This window comes from Ambystoma mexicanum, chromosome 12 (assembly GCF_040938575.1).
Source record: "Ambystoma mexicanum isolate Mex_15411 chromosome 12, UKY_AmexF1_1, whole genome shotgun sequence".
NCBI lineage: Eukaryota > Metazoa > Chordata > Amphibia > Caudata > Ambystomatidae > Ambystoma > Ambystoma mexicanum.
The window spans coordinates 1,071,032,557-1,071,047,669 of record NC_090936.1 but is presented as its reverse complement, the minus strand read 5'-3'; the positions used below and the strand labels follow the sequence as shown (position 1 = coordinate 1,071,047,669).

The window sequence follows — 15,113 nt, the reverse complement described above, 5'->3', positions numbered from 1 at the left end:
ACTTTCTCAGAAGAACCTTGAACTGTTGAAACTGACGACTGAAGACTGTCCCGACACTTTATTTTTCAGTTTGGTCCCTGGAGATTTTGTGTTAAATAAAACCTGTTTTACTTATGATTGTGTTGGCACTCTTTGTGATTCCCCACTCTGCAATATGACACCCCTGCAATGCAATTCCCAGTGGGACCAAAAAGATCAGCACTGTGAGGATCGCTTGCGGAAAAACATGAACAAATACCTTTCCATAGAAACCGTGGTTTCAGACACCTTGGATATGCACTTCTTAAGTACCACTTGTTTTGTTATTTTACTTTATTGCTCTTATAATGCATCTTCGGCCACTTTCATGGCCCCAGGCACTTTGGGGTCATGCAAGAAAGGTGGGTGGGGTGTGGATGAATTTGTAGGAATGGGGCTGGTGGGGAGCAGAGCAAATGGTCCTTGTTGATTGGATTTTTGAGACAGCCCGGGGATTACCGTTCCTTTGCCTGAGTGAAGGGGAGAGTGTGCTGCACACATCGTAGTTTTCTTGCTGGGAGTTGGCGTTTTGCTTGTGTGTAGGCTAGTATAAGCAACATGATGTAGTATGCTTGGTAGGAGGTTTTGAGTGATTTAATTAGTGATTGAACGAGCGCTTGATTAGTGTGATCCATGTTAAGTGAAAATGAAAAGGCAGGTGATCGGTGCTGGTGTTAATTTAGATGTTGGTCACATAAAAGTGCATATGTTGCATAACACGCCAATGCATACTGCCACAAAGCATGAAGTAACATATAACCATGTCACATGGCATGCAGCTTTTGTGCAGTGCCACACATGTAATTTACAGAGCATCTAGGTGCGTTGGTCTGCCAGAGGGATAGGGGTAGATTTTCATGTGGTGTTTGCAGGTTTTCTTACGAGGCAGGCCAAACTGGTTGTTGGGTGGTGGTTGGGTCTTGTGACATGTTAAGCAGCATTTGTAAAGCACAATTTCTCCTTTTTACTGGTTTCTTGGAGTTATCTGCTGCCTCAGTGGGTGAAATGTTGTACTGCCTGGTGCAGATTACCATGCTGCTTTCTGTGTGCTCTAGAGCGGATGTTGAATATGACTTGTTGTCTCAGAGTGGCGTGATTAAGTGTGTGGCTGGGTTGGGGACCTGGCCCTGTCAAGGGCGGATGGGGACTCCCCTCAACCTGGGGCATGAGGCTTATCAGGGTGCTTGCCAGAGCCAGTCCTGTACCAGAGGCATGGTGAGGGAGTTGTGAAGGTCCAAGTCTGTCCTTGACGTGCCTGGTTACAATTGCAGAGCACCACTTGCAATCACCCCGTACCATCCTTCTCCGAGACTAGGCAGTGTTGACTCCTTTGCATGACTTCCGAATCCAGAAACCTTTACGGCAGAGCACTGGACATGCAACCCACCGGTGAATCGCAGTGGTGAACATCCTACTGGCAGAACATCCTGCTGGCGGAACATTGCTCACTGAGGACCAGCAATCAGGACGCCATCTGCCTTGGAATGTGAACTGTGAAATGTACTTTTTTCATACTGGATGCCATTGTGAGACACGAGCGGGCCCATGTTAAAAAAAGAAACAATGCTTAAAAGGCATTTTATGGTTTCCCATCTTAGTAGCCCGGTGCCTGGGGAAGAGCAAGGCACGGAATACCCTGGAGAACCAACTGGGCTTTGGTTTCAATGAAAGGGGTAGGAGGAGGATTAAAACAGCACAGAAAGAATGGGGGATTGTGGGTTGTATGGGTGAGGCCAAAGGAGGATATGGGAGACCAAGAAACCAGGCGGTGGAAAGAAAGGGGAGTGCAGCGTGAAAGAGACTAACAAAGAGCGTTTGCAAGGTGAGGTATGGGTTGGTGAGAGAAAGTGGTACTTGCGTGTGAGTGTACGTATGGTGAGTGAGTGAAACTAAATGGGAGCACAGGAGGATAAGTGAGACTGAGTGAGAAAGTTGAGATTACGGTGAGAGGAGGGGTGAAGGGTATTACAGATTAGTGGAAGGGAGTGGAGAGTAGTGGGAGGGAGTGGAGAGTAGTGGGAGGGAGTGGAGAATAGTGGGGGTACCTTGGAACATGAAAAGGGATGATGGGAAAGAGCGGGTTGGAGTAGGTGGAATTCTGGCAGAACAGTCAACTTGAAGGGGTGGAAAGAGTGAAAACACTGATGCCGGAGGCACATTTGAGGGCCTAACAGTTAATGTTATATTCCAAACACCTCAGAAGCAGTAAGGACAAGAGTGGACCCTGGTGTGTGTCTGACTAAAGTCAGTCACTAGATACCAAAGCAGCACAGGATGGTGAAAGACATTGTTACCCGCAGTGTGTACACCAAGCTACTAAGGTGGAATAGAGCAACCTGGCATGCACAAAGTCTATCTGGGCTGGCGTGGAGATGCCGGACACGGAGTTCGGGTGAGCTTACTCCCATGAAAAACAGAGTCGTCTGGGGACAATATATTAACGGGGGGAAAAGGAGACTAGAACCATAATGTCATCCAAGGCAATATGAAATTAGCTAAGCATGGAACTCCGATATGCAGGCATAAGCAGGGACTGTTATTACTAAAAATGCAGGAACTTGGGGAAAATGCTGGGAGAGTGAAGTTCTCAGAAAGCTGCTGAAGAAACCATTCCAAGTTAGAATGCTGTGTTAGCCGTGCCATGTATGTCTTGGTGAAGAGGGTGTGGTAACCTATTGGGGAGGAAAGGAACTAATGTTATTAGATGCCCTTTTAACATGAAGGAAGTTGTGGTAATCCGATTGGGCATTGAGAATAAGGCATTTAGAGAATGTAGTGAACCCAACAAACCAGTAAACTATGATAATGATATAAAGGCTGTGACAAATCCAGACAATTCGTCCCTTCTCTCCAGAGGGGAGCTGTCTCACCTTTTTAAGGTTACCGAGGTGAGCCCGCTATGCAAGACCCTCCCTAGGGGTCCGGGCAAGTGGGGCCCCTCTGGGAGTGGCTCCCCTCTTAGGTACAAGGACTCCCATTCCAGAATGGAACTCCCCGTCCAAACCACCTTATCTGCATATATGAATATGGAAAAGAATTGTAGATCTTCTGCAACCAAAGTATTTTACAAGGTTCCTTCTTTACCTCTCTTGGCTGAAGGTAATGCTGATCACAACCGGAATGCCCTGGCCAACAAAGGACACGTTTAAAATTGTTGGTGATGTGTATAAGAAGAGCACAGATTGTAAAGCAAAGGGACACTCCTACAGAGGCAGTGGGACTGGTACGAAGAGGTGAGCCTCCACACTATTAACATCCTGGAGGGACAGAGCCACCGAGCCAGTGGAAGCAAGGAGGGCGAGCAAAACGCTAACCAAACGCCTATTGGTTGACGTTCTATCCAACTTAGACGCCCATGTCGGAACAGGAGCAGAGACGGAAAGACATCCGTCTCGTCTGATGGCGCAACCACGCATTACCTGTGGTGGCCCTGGAGGCCATTAATGGATGCTGAGACCAGACCGTTTAAGAGAGCCTGGATCCCTGAGCTCTTTGCACATCAGACTGTAGCTATAGAGATGCATAGCCACAGGCAAAGCCGACTAGGTTTTGGGAGCCTGAGAAAACCGAGGGAAGGCATACCACTACAAGGTCCGAGCATTTTGAATAATGGCTGGGGAACACATGCAGGTTATTAAAGCCTGAAAAAGCCAAGTGGGCAAATACCCTATAAAAGTAGGATTGACAGTAATAACGAACGTTGTGAAAAATCGCTGGAAAAATAATTCCTGTTACGGGAGCATGAGAAACCCGAATATGCAACTAACGCATGCAAGGGGGAAAGAAGGAGATATAAATAATTGAATTAAGGACAAAAAGCCAGAAAGATTGGACTACTTTGCACAACAGGGCACTTTGCACAACAGGGCGGACCACCACTCTATGCAAAATAACGTCTGTGAAAGAAAAGAAGCTGTCTGATTACTATAGGACTTTGGGGAGTGCCAGTCCTTTGAAGGAGGAAAGGACAAACGTTTCTTTGGTGCGTTTTCAAGAATTCATGGAGGAATGTAATTATTTGCATCAAGACAGTTTTATTTTTTGAAGGAAACACTGCAAAGCTTTATTTGGTATCAAGTCAAATATCCTGCTAGGGAAAGAACTTTGGAAGACTGAAATAAAGTCAATTATAAACTCAGCCAGGCAGAAGCCTTGCTGAGGCTAGTGTACAAAGCCTCCCCTTTTCCTTCCTTTAGTTAGTTGTTTTCTGTAGTGGTAGGGCCAGTTAGCTGGATAGGATTCGGACAAAAGAGCTTTAATTTGGAATTAAGCATCCACCCTTAGTTTTATTAAGTTGGGAACTTCCCTCATAGAAATAGGGCAAGTTAAGCGTTGACTCCTTTTTTTCTCTCCAGTAAAACCCTTAACACATCACTTGTCTGAGTCCTTCTTCTGGTTCACCTCAAGGCGCACTGGGAATTGAAGTGAACATAATGAAATAGTTCACTCTTGAGACTGTTATTACAGTGAACGGTTGCTTGAGCATTCGGAACCAGGAGGGAAGGTTCCTAAGCCAGGAAACATCTAAAGAAAGTAACTGAGTGACAGTAACTTGGAGGAAGAGTTCTTACTTCTGAAGGGAATTTATTGAAAAGCAATTAAGTACTTTGATTTAAAAGATCCAAGTCGAGATCAAGCAGATAGCCTTGAAAAGGTAGATAAACGTATGAAAATGTATCTTCGTCCATTTCCTTTTGAAATTATCACGGAGGTCAGACCTTTAATCCTATCTGATATCTGGGTACGAATGTGCGATTGTTCATCAGCATGGAGGTGATAATAATTTCTGTGCTCAGTCTGGTCAGGCACTAAGGACCTCTGTAATTTCTTGATGCCATGGCTTATGGTAACAATAGATCCATAAAAAAAAGCCTTTGACTGGTCAGAGGTAGACCATAACAAGGTCTCTAATGTGCATAGTTAACTTGTGGGTGAATGTACATTGAGGAACCTGAGTGAATCCTCACGTCTACTCCCCCTGGATCCTCTTATCAGGTGGCCAGGGAAAGGCCATCACTCTTGAATCCCAACCCTGGGGCTGGAGATGCAAGGGAAGATCACCTGGGTGGAGGGACCTTGTGGAGTGGGCAGATGATGTCTTTGGGTAAGACATGGAATCCCCCTTTCCCTTGTCATGATAACCCCTACCCTCCCCCTGCCTATATAGGTTGTCAGTCATTTAGACTTTCTTTCACCCATTCACAACACTTTGGTACTGAGACGAGGAAGAGGACTGCAGGGAAATACCATTGCAAGAGTCATGCATGTCTTGCAAATGGGATTAACTGTGGTCAGGCAATTGAAACCAAGGACCGCACCTGCAACCAGTTAACAGGTCACTGGTGCATAAAAGGAGGGACTGCCAGCAGAGATGGGAGACACAGAGAAACCTGCCTGGAGGACAGGATGCGTCTGACTGTGGAGCAGGCTGGAGAGGGGCCGGCAGGAAGGAGAATGGTCGCTGCAGATCAAAGTGACACTGGGGCCCAAACGGGGTGACGCACCTGCAGCCTCCATTGCATTGTACCCACAGCCAGAGCTGTGGGACATGGAAGGCTCCCAAGTATTACAGACCTCCGTTAGCTTCTGCGAGGGAAGAGTGGAGCTACCTGCAACAAGCAGCGAGGTTCGAAGAAGACGAGCGCTGCTCGCCGGGTTCCTGAAAGGTAGACAGGGAGCAAAAGGAAGCCTTAATGAAGACAGAAGACGGCCGGAAGAGCGTCTGCATACCGTGACTGGACTAAAGGGAACACTCATACTGGGGTGCTTCTGGGGCTGCAAACGGGCATACGGTGATGCCAGACAAAGTGAAACCTTTGGCAATTGGTCGTGGATTCCAGATTGAGGGTTTTTGAATGCCGAGCAAGTTGTTGTGAACGCATTTAAAGATGAAACAAGTGATGTGAAAAAACAAACTAAGAGTTATGATGAATATGTGAACTAAGTGGAAAACAAGTAATGAACATTTATGAAACGCGTTAAAAGCAAGTGATGAGCACTTCTGAATCCTTTTAAAGTAAGGTGGGGAAAAGGGTGAACACCATGGAGGGAGTTGTGTGGAAACATGTTGTGGCAAAAGCCAAGAGCCTGCCAAGGAGAATCAGAAATGAATGTAAACTTATGACACAGGTACTGAGAGGGGAAACCTTTGCTGGCAAGAAAACCCAAAGAATACATAAGGATGAAAGGGTGCCAAGGGTCATCGGTTGCGTGACCTGTAATGGGTGGTCCGCATGGTCTGACAACTGTGCCTAGACCGAGTGACCCATGCTTGGAAAGAGCCAAGGAAGATGAAGATAAGGAAACTGTATTTTGTTTATTTTGTTGCTGACATCCCTACACATTATTTATCTTTAGTTGTGGGGGCAAGCATAGGTTTTGGACACATGCAGACTTTTAAGTTGACCTTACTGACATCATCCTTAGTTTCTTTAGGTAGGGAAATCCCACCTAAGGATAGGAAAAGTTAGGCCTTACTCCATCCTGACATTTAAGAAAACAAATCATTTTCATTAGAAAATTGAATCAGTTGTCTGCATCTTACTTCATGCTGCCTTCACAGTACATATTAAACATTTCCAGGGGAACATAAGGACTGAGTACTCTTCTATCACTATCATAAAATAGCTTGGCATATGAAATAGGTTGGTTCCATCAAAATTAAAATCAATCAATAGTTTACATACTTAAGACTATTCCACGTATGGAGAGATAGAAAGAGGCAGATAGAACAAAACAAAAAACAGGGCCTTAGTTATCGGTGATTGGCTTCCCATCAAAAACAATTTGTAAGTGTAGGTGCGATGTGATAACCCACTTCAAATATGGCCACTGAGCATTTTTGCGCTAATATTGAAATTATCTCTGGATATCGTGCCCTTGAATTCTTGCATTCCCTTCACATTTAGATATTAGATGAAAAGTGTGTATACTTTGGATTTATTTGAAAACAGAAAGTGGGGCTCCAACCACATGTCAATTGGTTGACACTGTTGAGTGTCTACTGCGCTGTATAAGTTATTATTCTGTATTCAAGCTTCAAAAGTAAGCTAAGTATCCCATAGTTGAATAGTTTGCTCAGGATTGTGGTCCATCCACATACTTTGAGACAATAGTTTTATGCTCAAAGGTCTGCTTTATTTAGCAGGTCATGCCCTTTAACTGGGCATATATCTATCGAATTCATATTACAGCTGATGAACAGAGTATAGATAGCATGATACTTTATACAGTACTTCATCTCAAAACCAACGTCTGAATCAATGGTGTATTAGTACTGTTTGTGTGGTAAATATTACATCATATTTAAACCATAATAAAAAAACACAAAGGTAAAAGTAAGTGTTTTACATAGAGAGATGCAGTGGTGCATGCAACACACACACATTAGCTATCCACATATTCACTCTTACTGGTTCAGAGTAGGAATATATTAGAAGGCTGTATCTAAAGGAGGGTAAAAAGCTAGTCTAATAGTTGTAACCTAGCTACAGAGCTCAAATTTGTTAAAGTAACCAGCTGTTGGCAGCTGGTTGGCAGCCTTTAAGCATGTGCTGCCTTGCCATTGTCTGTACATGTATCCGGACGGAAAAGAAGGGCTCACTTTTTCCCTGATGGTCTGACCTTTTGTAAATACAAATGTTGTTTTGTCCGCAAGAAAAGGAAGCAAGTCCTTGTCTAAGAGTAAGATAATTTTTCCGTCATTATTTACCAGGATTGAGTGGGTGAATCTGGGCTCATAGGACAGTTACAAAAACAAACCTTACAGACCAACACCAAATATTCTGGACAGTTGGTGAGTTGCAATGCAATAAATTATATACACACAAACCGCACACGGGAGGTGTTACTTACAGTAACTTTTTGTACGGACCGACACCAATTTGGGCACCCTTTCACTATATCAATGGGTGTCATAAATTCAATGTATACACACTTTTTATCTAAAGTGAAGGGAGTGCAAGCATTCAAGGGCACGATATATGGGGATAATTTCAATATTAGCGCAAGAATGTTCAGTGGCCATGTTTGAAGTGGGTTATCACTTCACACCTTCACTCACAAATTATTGTTTTTGGTTCGAAGCCAATCATAGATAACTAAGGCGTTGTTTTATGTTTTGTTCCATCTGCCTCTTTTTAATCTCTCCATAGGTGGAATAATCTTGGGTATGTAATCTATTGATTGATTTTATTTTTCATGGAGCCAACCTATTTCATATGCCATGTTATTTCATGAAGCTGTTTCACAATGTATTATGATTTTCCATTCTGGATATGTGTCTGTATGGCACATACACACTCAAATGTATGTTTTTGTTGGTAATACGTATGGTTTGTCAGCCTTGAAGACAACCTCTGTCGAAACGCGTGTCGGCTAACCTTGTGCCGAATTAAACATACTTTTGTTGCAATTTTGACAGTTTTAACTTTTTAATTAAATTGTATTAATCAGTCAATAGGCAGAGCGTGATATGCCAAATCCCCCCAAAAAGTTCTTGCAACCTCTTTATGTCCTTATGGGTGGACCTACACCCAGTTTTGGTGATGAAACCAGCCACGTTTAATTGAGGTAGTAACCTTGGCTCACTCTATAGGACCATCACCCATATCACTGTACATTTTGCTATTCTATCACTAGCCTCTGCAGAAAGCTTCCATTTAATGACCACGTGTTTAATATGTTGCTTGTTTCTACCTTTCACTCCCTCTCGTTCCTTAAATAATTTCATAGTATTCAGTGGATGACATGATTCAGGGAACGGCAGCTGGGTGTCAGTGTAATTTATCTGAACTCTCCTTATTTTCCTACGTGCTAGGTATTCAGGGAGGACTGAGCATTTTGTTCAAGAGGTAGCACTGCATTGGATGTGAAAACATAGTATTTTATTAGCTCTGTTCATTTTATGCACTGCTTGGCAGAGCGCAGCTGTGCATGACACATGTATTTTGTTTTCTTATCGAGACTCTAAATGACTATTTTTACCCTCCACTAATAGTGAAAGACACGAGTCTGCAAGAGATCAAAGAGGACCTAGATTCTGACCCAGAGGAGAACAGTGCAGTGTTTATGGGGATCCTCATCAAAGGGCTGTCAAAGCTGAGGAAGATTCCAGAGGCAGTCAAGGCCATCAAGGACCGCCTGGAGCAGGAGCTTAAGCAAATCGTCAAGCGGTCCACAATGCAGGTCTCCGACAGCGGATACCAGAAAGGGGATAATGTGTCCCAGGACAACCAGCCCAGGTATGCATGCAACCTCTTCAACCCAATTACTTTATTTTTAGGAGATCTACAACATAGGTCTTAAGAATTGAATACCATAAAGGCAACATTGATTCACATGAAATTAACCCAGATAGGTACACCACACCATGTTCGGTAGAATAGAATTCCTTTAAGTGATCCCTAACTCGTGCCTTAGATGTGGTGTGCTAGAAGTGATTCCAGGAAGAATCACAAAGGTGGTGAGCATACATTGTTTTAAATGTAGCTCTTGTATCTTCAAGAGGAAAACAGTACACATTTCAGATAGCGAATTGTAGAAATGGGGGCCATTTTTGGTAGAGTTCAATTACTTGGTCTGCAAGAAGTCTGTGAAATAGGTCTATGATATGATGATGAATTCCAGAACAGGACAATTTTCTAGGAAAAGTAACACAGGTAAGCATGCGTCATGATTTTCAGTAGATTTATTTTCTTTGCCATTAGTAACCCATTCATCTATTATTGGCCAGCGGGTGCAAGAAAGTGGAGAACTTTTCTCAGGAGGTGAAACACTGATAGGCATGGAACATCGTCTTCAGTTATCGGTCCAATTCTGAACAAGTTTTAGTCAGTGTATGTGTACATTGCACTGGCTTGAATCCCAAAAAGGACCAATTGGAAGTACAGTAAAAGATTTCCGATATTATTCTGATAAAGAAGATCTGAATTCCTTCTCTTCTTGGAACATTTTCATCATGCTGACTTTATTGTAAAGTGAAAGATAAATCCTGTGCCATGAACATGACTTGATTTTCGGTGGATGTCCGTTCTTACCATGATCACAGCGTGACTGTTATTGACAATGCCACCTGTGCTTGTTCTTCATATGGCAACCTTGTTTTATTTTGTTAAAAACAACAGGTATCTAGTCCATAGATTGACTTAGATGCTAGGAATGGGGTTTGGCGCCATAGTTTTGTTAGGGTGAATTTAAAGGTATGTTTTTTTTAGAGATAAAATCAGAAATTTGAACGCAGAGACTTTTGTCCTTCTGTGTTTTAGAATTCAGACCAGAGAAGGGTGTGCCTGCTAAGCAGGGTTGGTGTAAGGATTTGTTTGTCAAGCACGTTGGGAGCTCATCGCTGGTGGTGTCCTACACTGCTACATAGAAATGCTTTGCACTAGCACAGACCTGTATCTGTGTCTGAGCGATCTGCCTTGTAGCAACACTCCAAAGACACTCTGAAATCAGAGTCCGACCACACCTAAAAAAACCTCAAAACCGGATCATCCATGCCTGTGAAATGAGTTTTTTCTCTTTGAGCATTCCAAATGCACATGGCTGGTCTTCTGGCCCCTTGCTCTATGCACCCCTCTCTTTTGGTTTCTGGCTGCCTATTACCTGCCCATTCTAAAATGACCTGAACAGTTAATATTGTTATATAAATCATGCCATAAGAAGAAATTGTAAATGTATACATGGGGTATGAACAAAAGTAGCAGATAAAGGGGCTTATCAGCCCGTTTTTAAGTTAGGTAGCTAAAGCCAGAAGAAAATAGGTGGTGGTGTAGTTTTAAAACCACAATTAAGGAGTGTGGGGATATGCCAGAGTCCTCCACCTGCTTCCACCCACTGCCCTAGTAACATCCGTTTTATTGTAGGTGTTATGCATGCAACAAGAAGTGTCTCTAACTGCTGCTTTCAGAACAAGATCGTTTAAAATAAAAACACATCTTTTCATTCATGTGAAACTAGTTGCAGAGAAAGAATGTATTACAATGAAATGGATCATGTTTTCACATTACATTTTTTATCCACAGTCCGATACTGTTACTCTAAGATCTTACAGGACGCCCTTCTATGCAACATTACTGCACGTCCGCCAGTATGTCTGAATCTTTTTTTGTTTTGTTTGTGTCCTGATGCTTGAATATCATTTGCCCTGGTTCATGATATGTAGCACCAGTAATTGCAGCTCTGTTGGTCATATAGGTTATGTGGTTTCTGCAAATTCACGTCCCGGTCCCGAGGCAGTGCCTGAAAAGCCAGGCACAGGTGTCATTGCTGCTAACGCATGCGTTGTGCCTCTATTGAGAAGAACCAGCAGTCACCAAGAATCAAGTCATCGTTCTTTGATGTTCATGCACAGGAGCTGCTTTGGGCTATATGTCGCTTTCGTTTGCCACGTTTTCCTGGATCTGGTGCCTGGGAAGTCTGGACATTTTGAGGTTGATAAACTGCCAGCGCAGACTTCTGTCAATGCAGATGTTTGTCACTTGTCACCCCCCTACTCACAGTGGAAAATGCGTATTGTCAAAGTGACCTACTAATCATGATTTTTACTGATAGACTTGCTTGACATATGACTGTTTGACACAACTCTACTGGCCTTTCTGAAGCACCTATCCTTGAATAGATCATGTGCAAATTGTAACACATGTCTTTTTGGCACAGTTTTCATTTGTCACTATTAATGTAAAATAGTAGATTACATGTACATATTTTGGGGTCCGATATTTAGAATGTCTAGGTTTTGGGTGCTGAGACATGGGAATATGCTGACAGAGTGAGATTGTGGATGCGTGGCTCCCAGAGAACTGACAGATATTGCAATGATGGATAGCAAAGAGTTGTTCAAAGACATGGGTCCCTTGCTGCAACATAGGGAACCAAGCTGCACCTCGCTGATGAGGCCCAGCAAGGCCTAAACATGTCTGGGGTTGCTTGCGTTTCTGTGGAGAAGGAACTAGGCCTAGCAGTTCGGGCTGGAGTGCTCCCATTGGTGGCAGTGCATGACTGATTTGCATATGGCTGGACCCCTTCTGCAATGACGCAGACAGGCTACAAAGTGGTGGTGTTGGTAGGTTGCCCAGAGCAGTGCCAGTGGCTCAAATGTATTCAAAACCTTCCAACCATGATTGTCGGTTGTCGTCTTCTGGGTGAATTACCACATAGTTTGCAAAAGCTAGTAAAAACGGAGCTGCCAAATCACAGAATCGGACCATGTGCACCGACACGCCAGCCAGTGAATGAGTGGGTCCTGTCTCTGCTTATTTTCCAAACATGAAAATCGCTACAAATGGGCTGTCTTAGTGGAGAACAAGTGAACACATTTCTTGCGTCTAGAGCATGTCCGGCACAATAAAGGTGTTTTTTTTATTTTTTACAAACAATGCTACTTGCTATTGGTCCCCTGTGTGCAATTTTAAACATTTACAAAACTGAGTTTAAAATCAGTCAAAATTGCTTTTACTCTGCGTTTTACTCCGTTTTGTAAAAAATGAATGGCGGCTGTAAATTAATCTTTGCAGAACACATTTACAAAGGATTCCGATAGAATCTGCCTGCTTTTATTAGGTGCTAAATGGAGGCTAAATGGAGGCTGAGTCCATAGGAAGCCGAAACGCATGCATACACATCTCTTACAGGCGTTAAACCAAGTGCTCTTTGAAGTCTGAGAAGGAAAGCATTGTGGAAATGTTAATTCCATCTTGCTGTCCCTCTCTGTAAAAGTAATGCGTACATGGCTAACACCTTTCTTAATTTTGCATTCCATTGCTTGTAAGATGAACATGCTGGGGTTTGCTCTTGGGTAACTCAAGGGAACTAGGTGCCTCTGCTTATTCCTTCTCAGAGAAGCTTTCATCAGCTCTTGTACCAAAGGGATAAGATTAAGCTACACAAGAGCACTTGGCAGAGCTGGGAAAAGCATATACTGGTATATTTATCTTATATTTTGTATTGTATAGTGTCACAACACTGCTAATGCAGCTGTAGCATGTTTGGTAAGACTAGCAGCAGGATATGGTGACAAAATGGTGTTGATGAAGGGGTGAATAGTTTGGAGCTTTTGGAGCTTATAGGAGGGGTTCAGCAGGAGGAAGTTCCAAAGCAAGGTGTTCTGTTAGATGGAGCGCACACATCGATGCAAGTTGAATCGAAAAGGGTATTGATACGATGAGGGGGGAGTGATGCCGATCTGAGTTTGCAGGAAGGAAAGTAAGGATTTGTTTTTTCTTGATCTGGTGCAGACATTTTCAGTCAATAGACTAAAAAACCAGACAGATCAGTTTATACCGTTTTAATTCTTTGACGAGGAGTGTGACTATTCACGGGATCTCTTCACTTCTCCCAACCTCTCCTGCTAGGGAGGTGAGCCTGCTACGCAAACTTTCCGCTTAGGGGTGACACAATGCAGGACCTCACAGGGAGAGAATCCTCTCATGGGGACAAGGACTTTCGTTCTGTGATGCAACTCCCTTACCTCACCTTTCAGACCAGGAAATCATTGAGGTCCACCAAAAACCAACTTGAAAGCACTACTGTTTGTTACTGCAATATTCTCTCCTTCCCTCATTTAAGTCTTAATTCTATCAAGACGAGGAGGAACATAGAGTGTTAGTAATGAGAAGACGAAGATTGAAAGAGTGATGCAAACTACTCCTTTTATAAGTCAAAACGGTACTGAGAAGAGGTGGGCCCAAGGAAGCATTAAGAATGCTCTATTGACGAGAAACATAGGACTATGGCACGCCACTGGGGAGGACCCAGCTACAGGACATAAAAAGCAAGAAGGGACCCAATGGAGGAGAGACCCAGCATGAATCCTGTCGGCCCCATGAGATTCAAACCTGGTAACGAGCAAGTGAACAGACGAAGCTGGTCCTCGGTCGAGAGGACTACCCGGGAACGGTCGGCGGCGCACTCTGTAGTTAGACGGAGACCCGACCTATGCAAAGGTTGGAGAGAAGCCGAATGCGTTGTGACCTCTGAGAGGTGGACCCGGCAGGCCTTCAATTATGCTGACACTGAAAGGCCCAGAAGCCTGTAAAGCCAGCGTGGTGCCTGCGGGAAGCAGAGAGAGAAACGCAAAGATCGTTCAACAAGAGAGAGCGAGACCAACACCCCAAGAAGAACCAGTGACTTGTCTCCACCAGAAAGAAGGTTATGGGAGCCACATGAGGCCTGGTAGGAGTTTGGGCGAGAGTGAAGAATGCTACAGGAGTAATAGCCCTCCGCACAGTAGTTACAAGAAAGATACCAAGAGTGACGAGTGCCTCATGTCACAGTAATTATAGAAAAGATACTAAGAGTGAAGAGTGCCTCGGGAGTAACCGCCCTTGCTACAATAAGTGCAACAGACATATTAAGGACCGCGATTACTACGGGAGTAGTCTGTGATGAATCTAGTCAGATTATCACTAGGAACCCTATATGGGCCTCCTCAATTGTGACCAGGGAAAGGCAGACTACCGTCTTGATACTGACCCTAGGGGTGCTATCATGTGGGAGGATCACATGTGAGGTGACTCATGCCGGGGGACAGTGGGGACCTCCTATCTCATAACTTCTCTATAATTCCTGAACTGCTGATGGTTTACTGTAAAAGAGAATACATTAATATTACACACTCTTCTATGGACTCCCATAATGCTAAAAGTACTTGGACGAGGAAGAAGAGTTCAGACGTAATGAGGACTCTGAATGCTGTGTATTCAGAGGTGCAGGATAGTTGCTGCCACTCTCGGCACGTCAGCGGGATATTTAAATCCCAAGATGAGGCACAGCCGGGAACGCAGATGAAGCAGAGGAAGAAAGGCAAGGAGTATTGGAACGCCATGCAGGAGGCATAGCTGAGGAAGCCAAAGCCATCCGAGGTGCAAGAGTGGCCACAGAAAGAAGCTTGCCAGCCGAAGTTGCCTCAAAGGGTGAAGGAAAAGAGTTGCAGAGTACCTGCAGAGGAAAGCGCCGTACTAAGAAGAAGCCCAGCTGAAAAGGAGATGTGCTCTCAGAGCAACGTACAGCAAGTTGGTGAAGTTGCAGGAGAGCAACGGAGCTGTCATCGCTCCTGAAGACCCACATGCAATTTACTGAAAGTTCGCAGAAGCAGG

The 15,113-nt window shown here is 43.9% G+C and overlaps 1 protein-coding gene across 1 annotated transcript in view; it reads left to right on the top strand.

Annotated features, from left to right (window-relative positions):
- EXOC4 (exocyst complex component 4) overlaps window positions 1-15,113 on the top strand; it is a 2,700,837-nt gene that overhangs the window by 409,405 nt on the left and 2,276,319 nt on the right. The window contains exon 6 of the mRNA XM_069629625.1: window positions 9,017-9,260. Coding sequence (XP_069485726.1) covers window positions 9,017-9,260 — 244 coding nt within the window. The remainder of the gene's footprint in view (window positions 1-9,016; window positions 9,261-15,113) is intronic.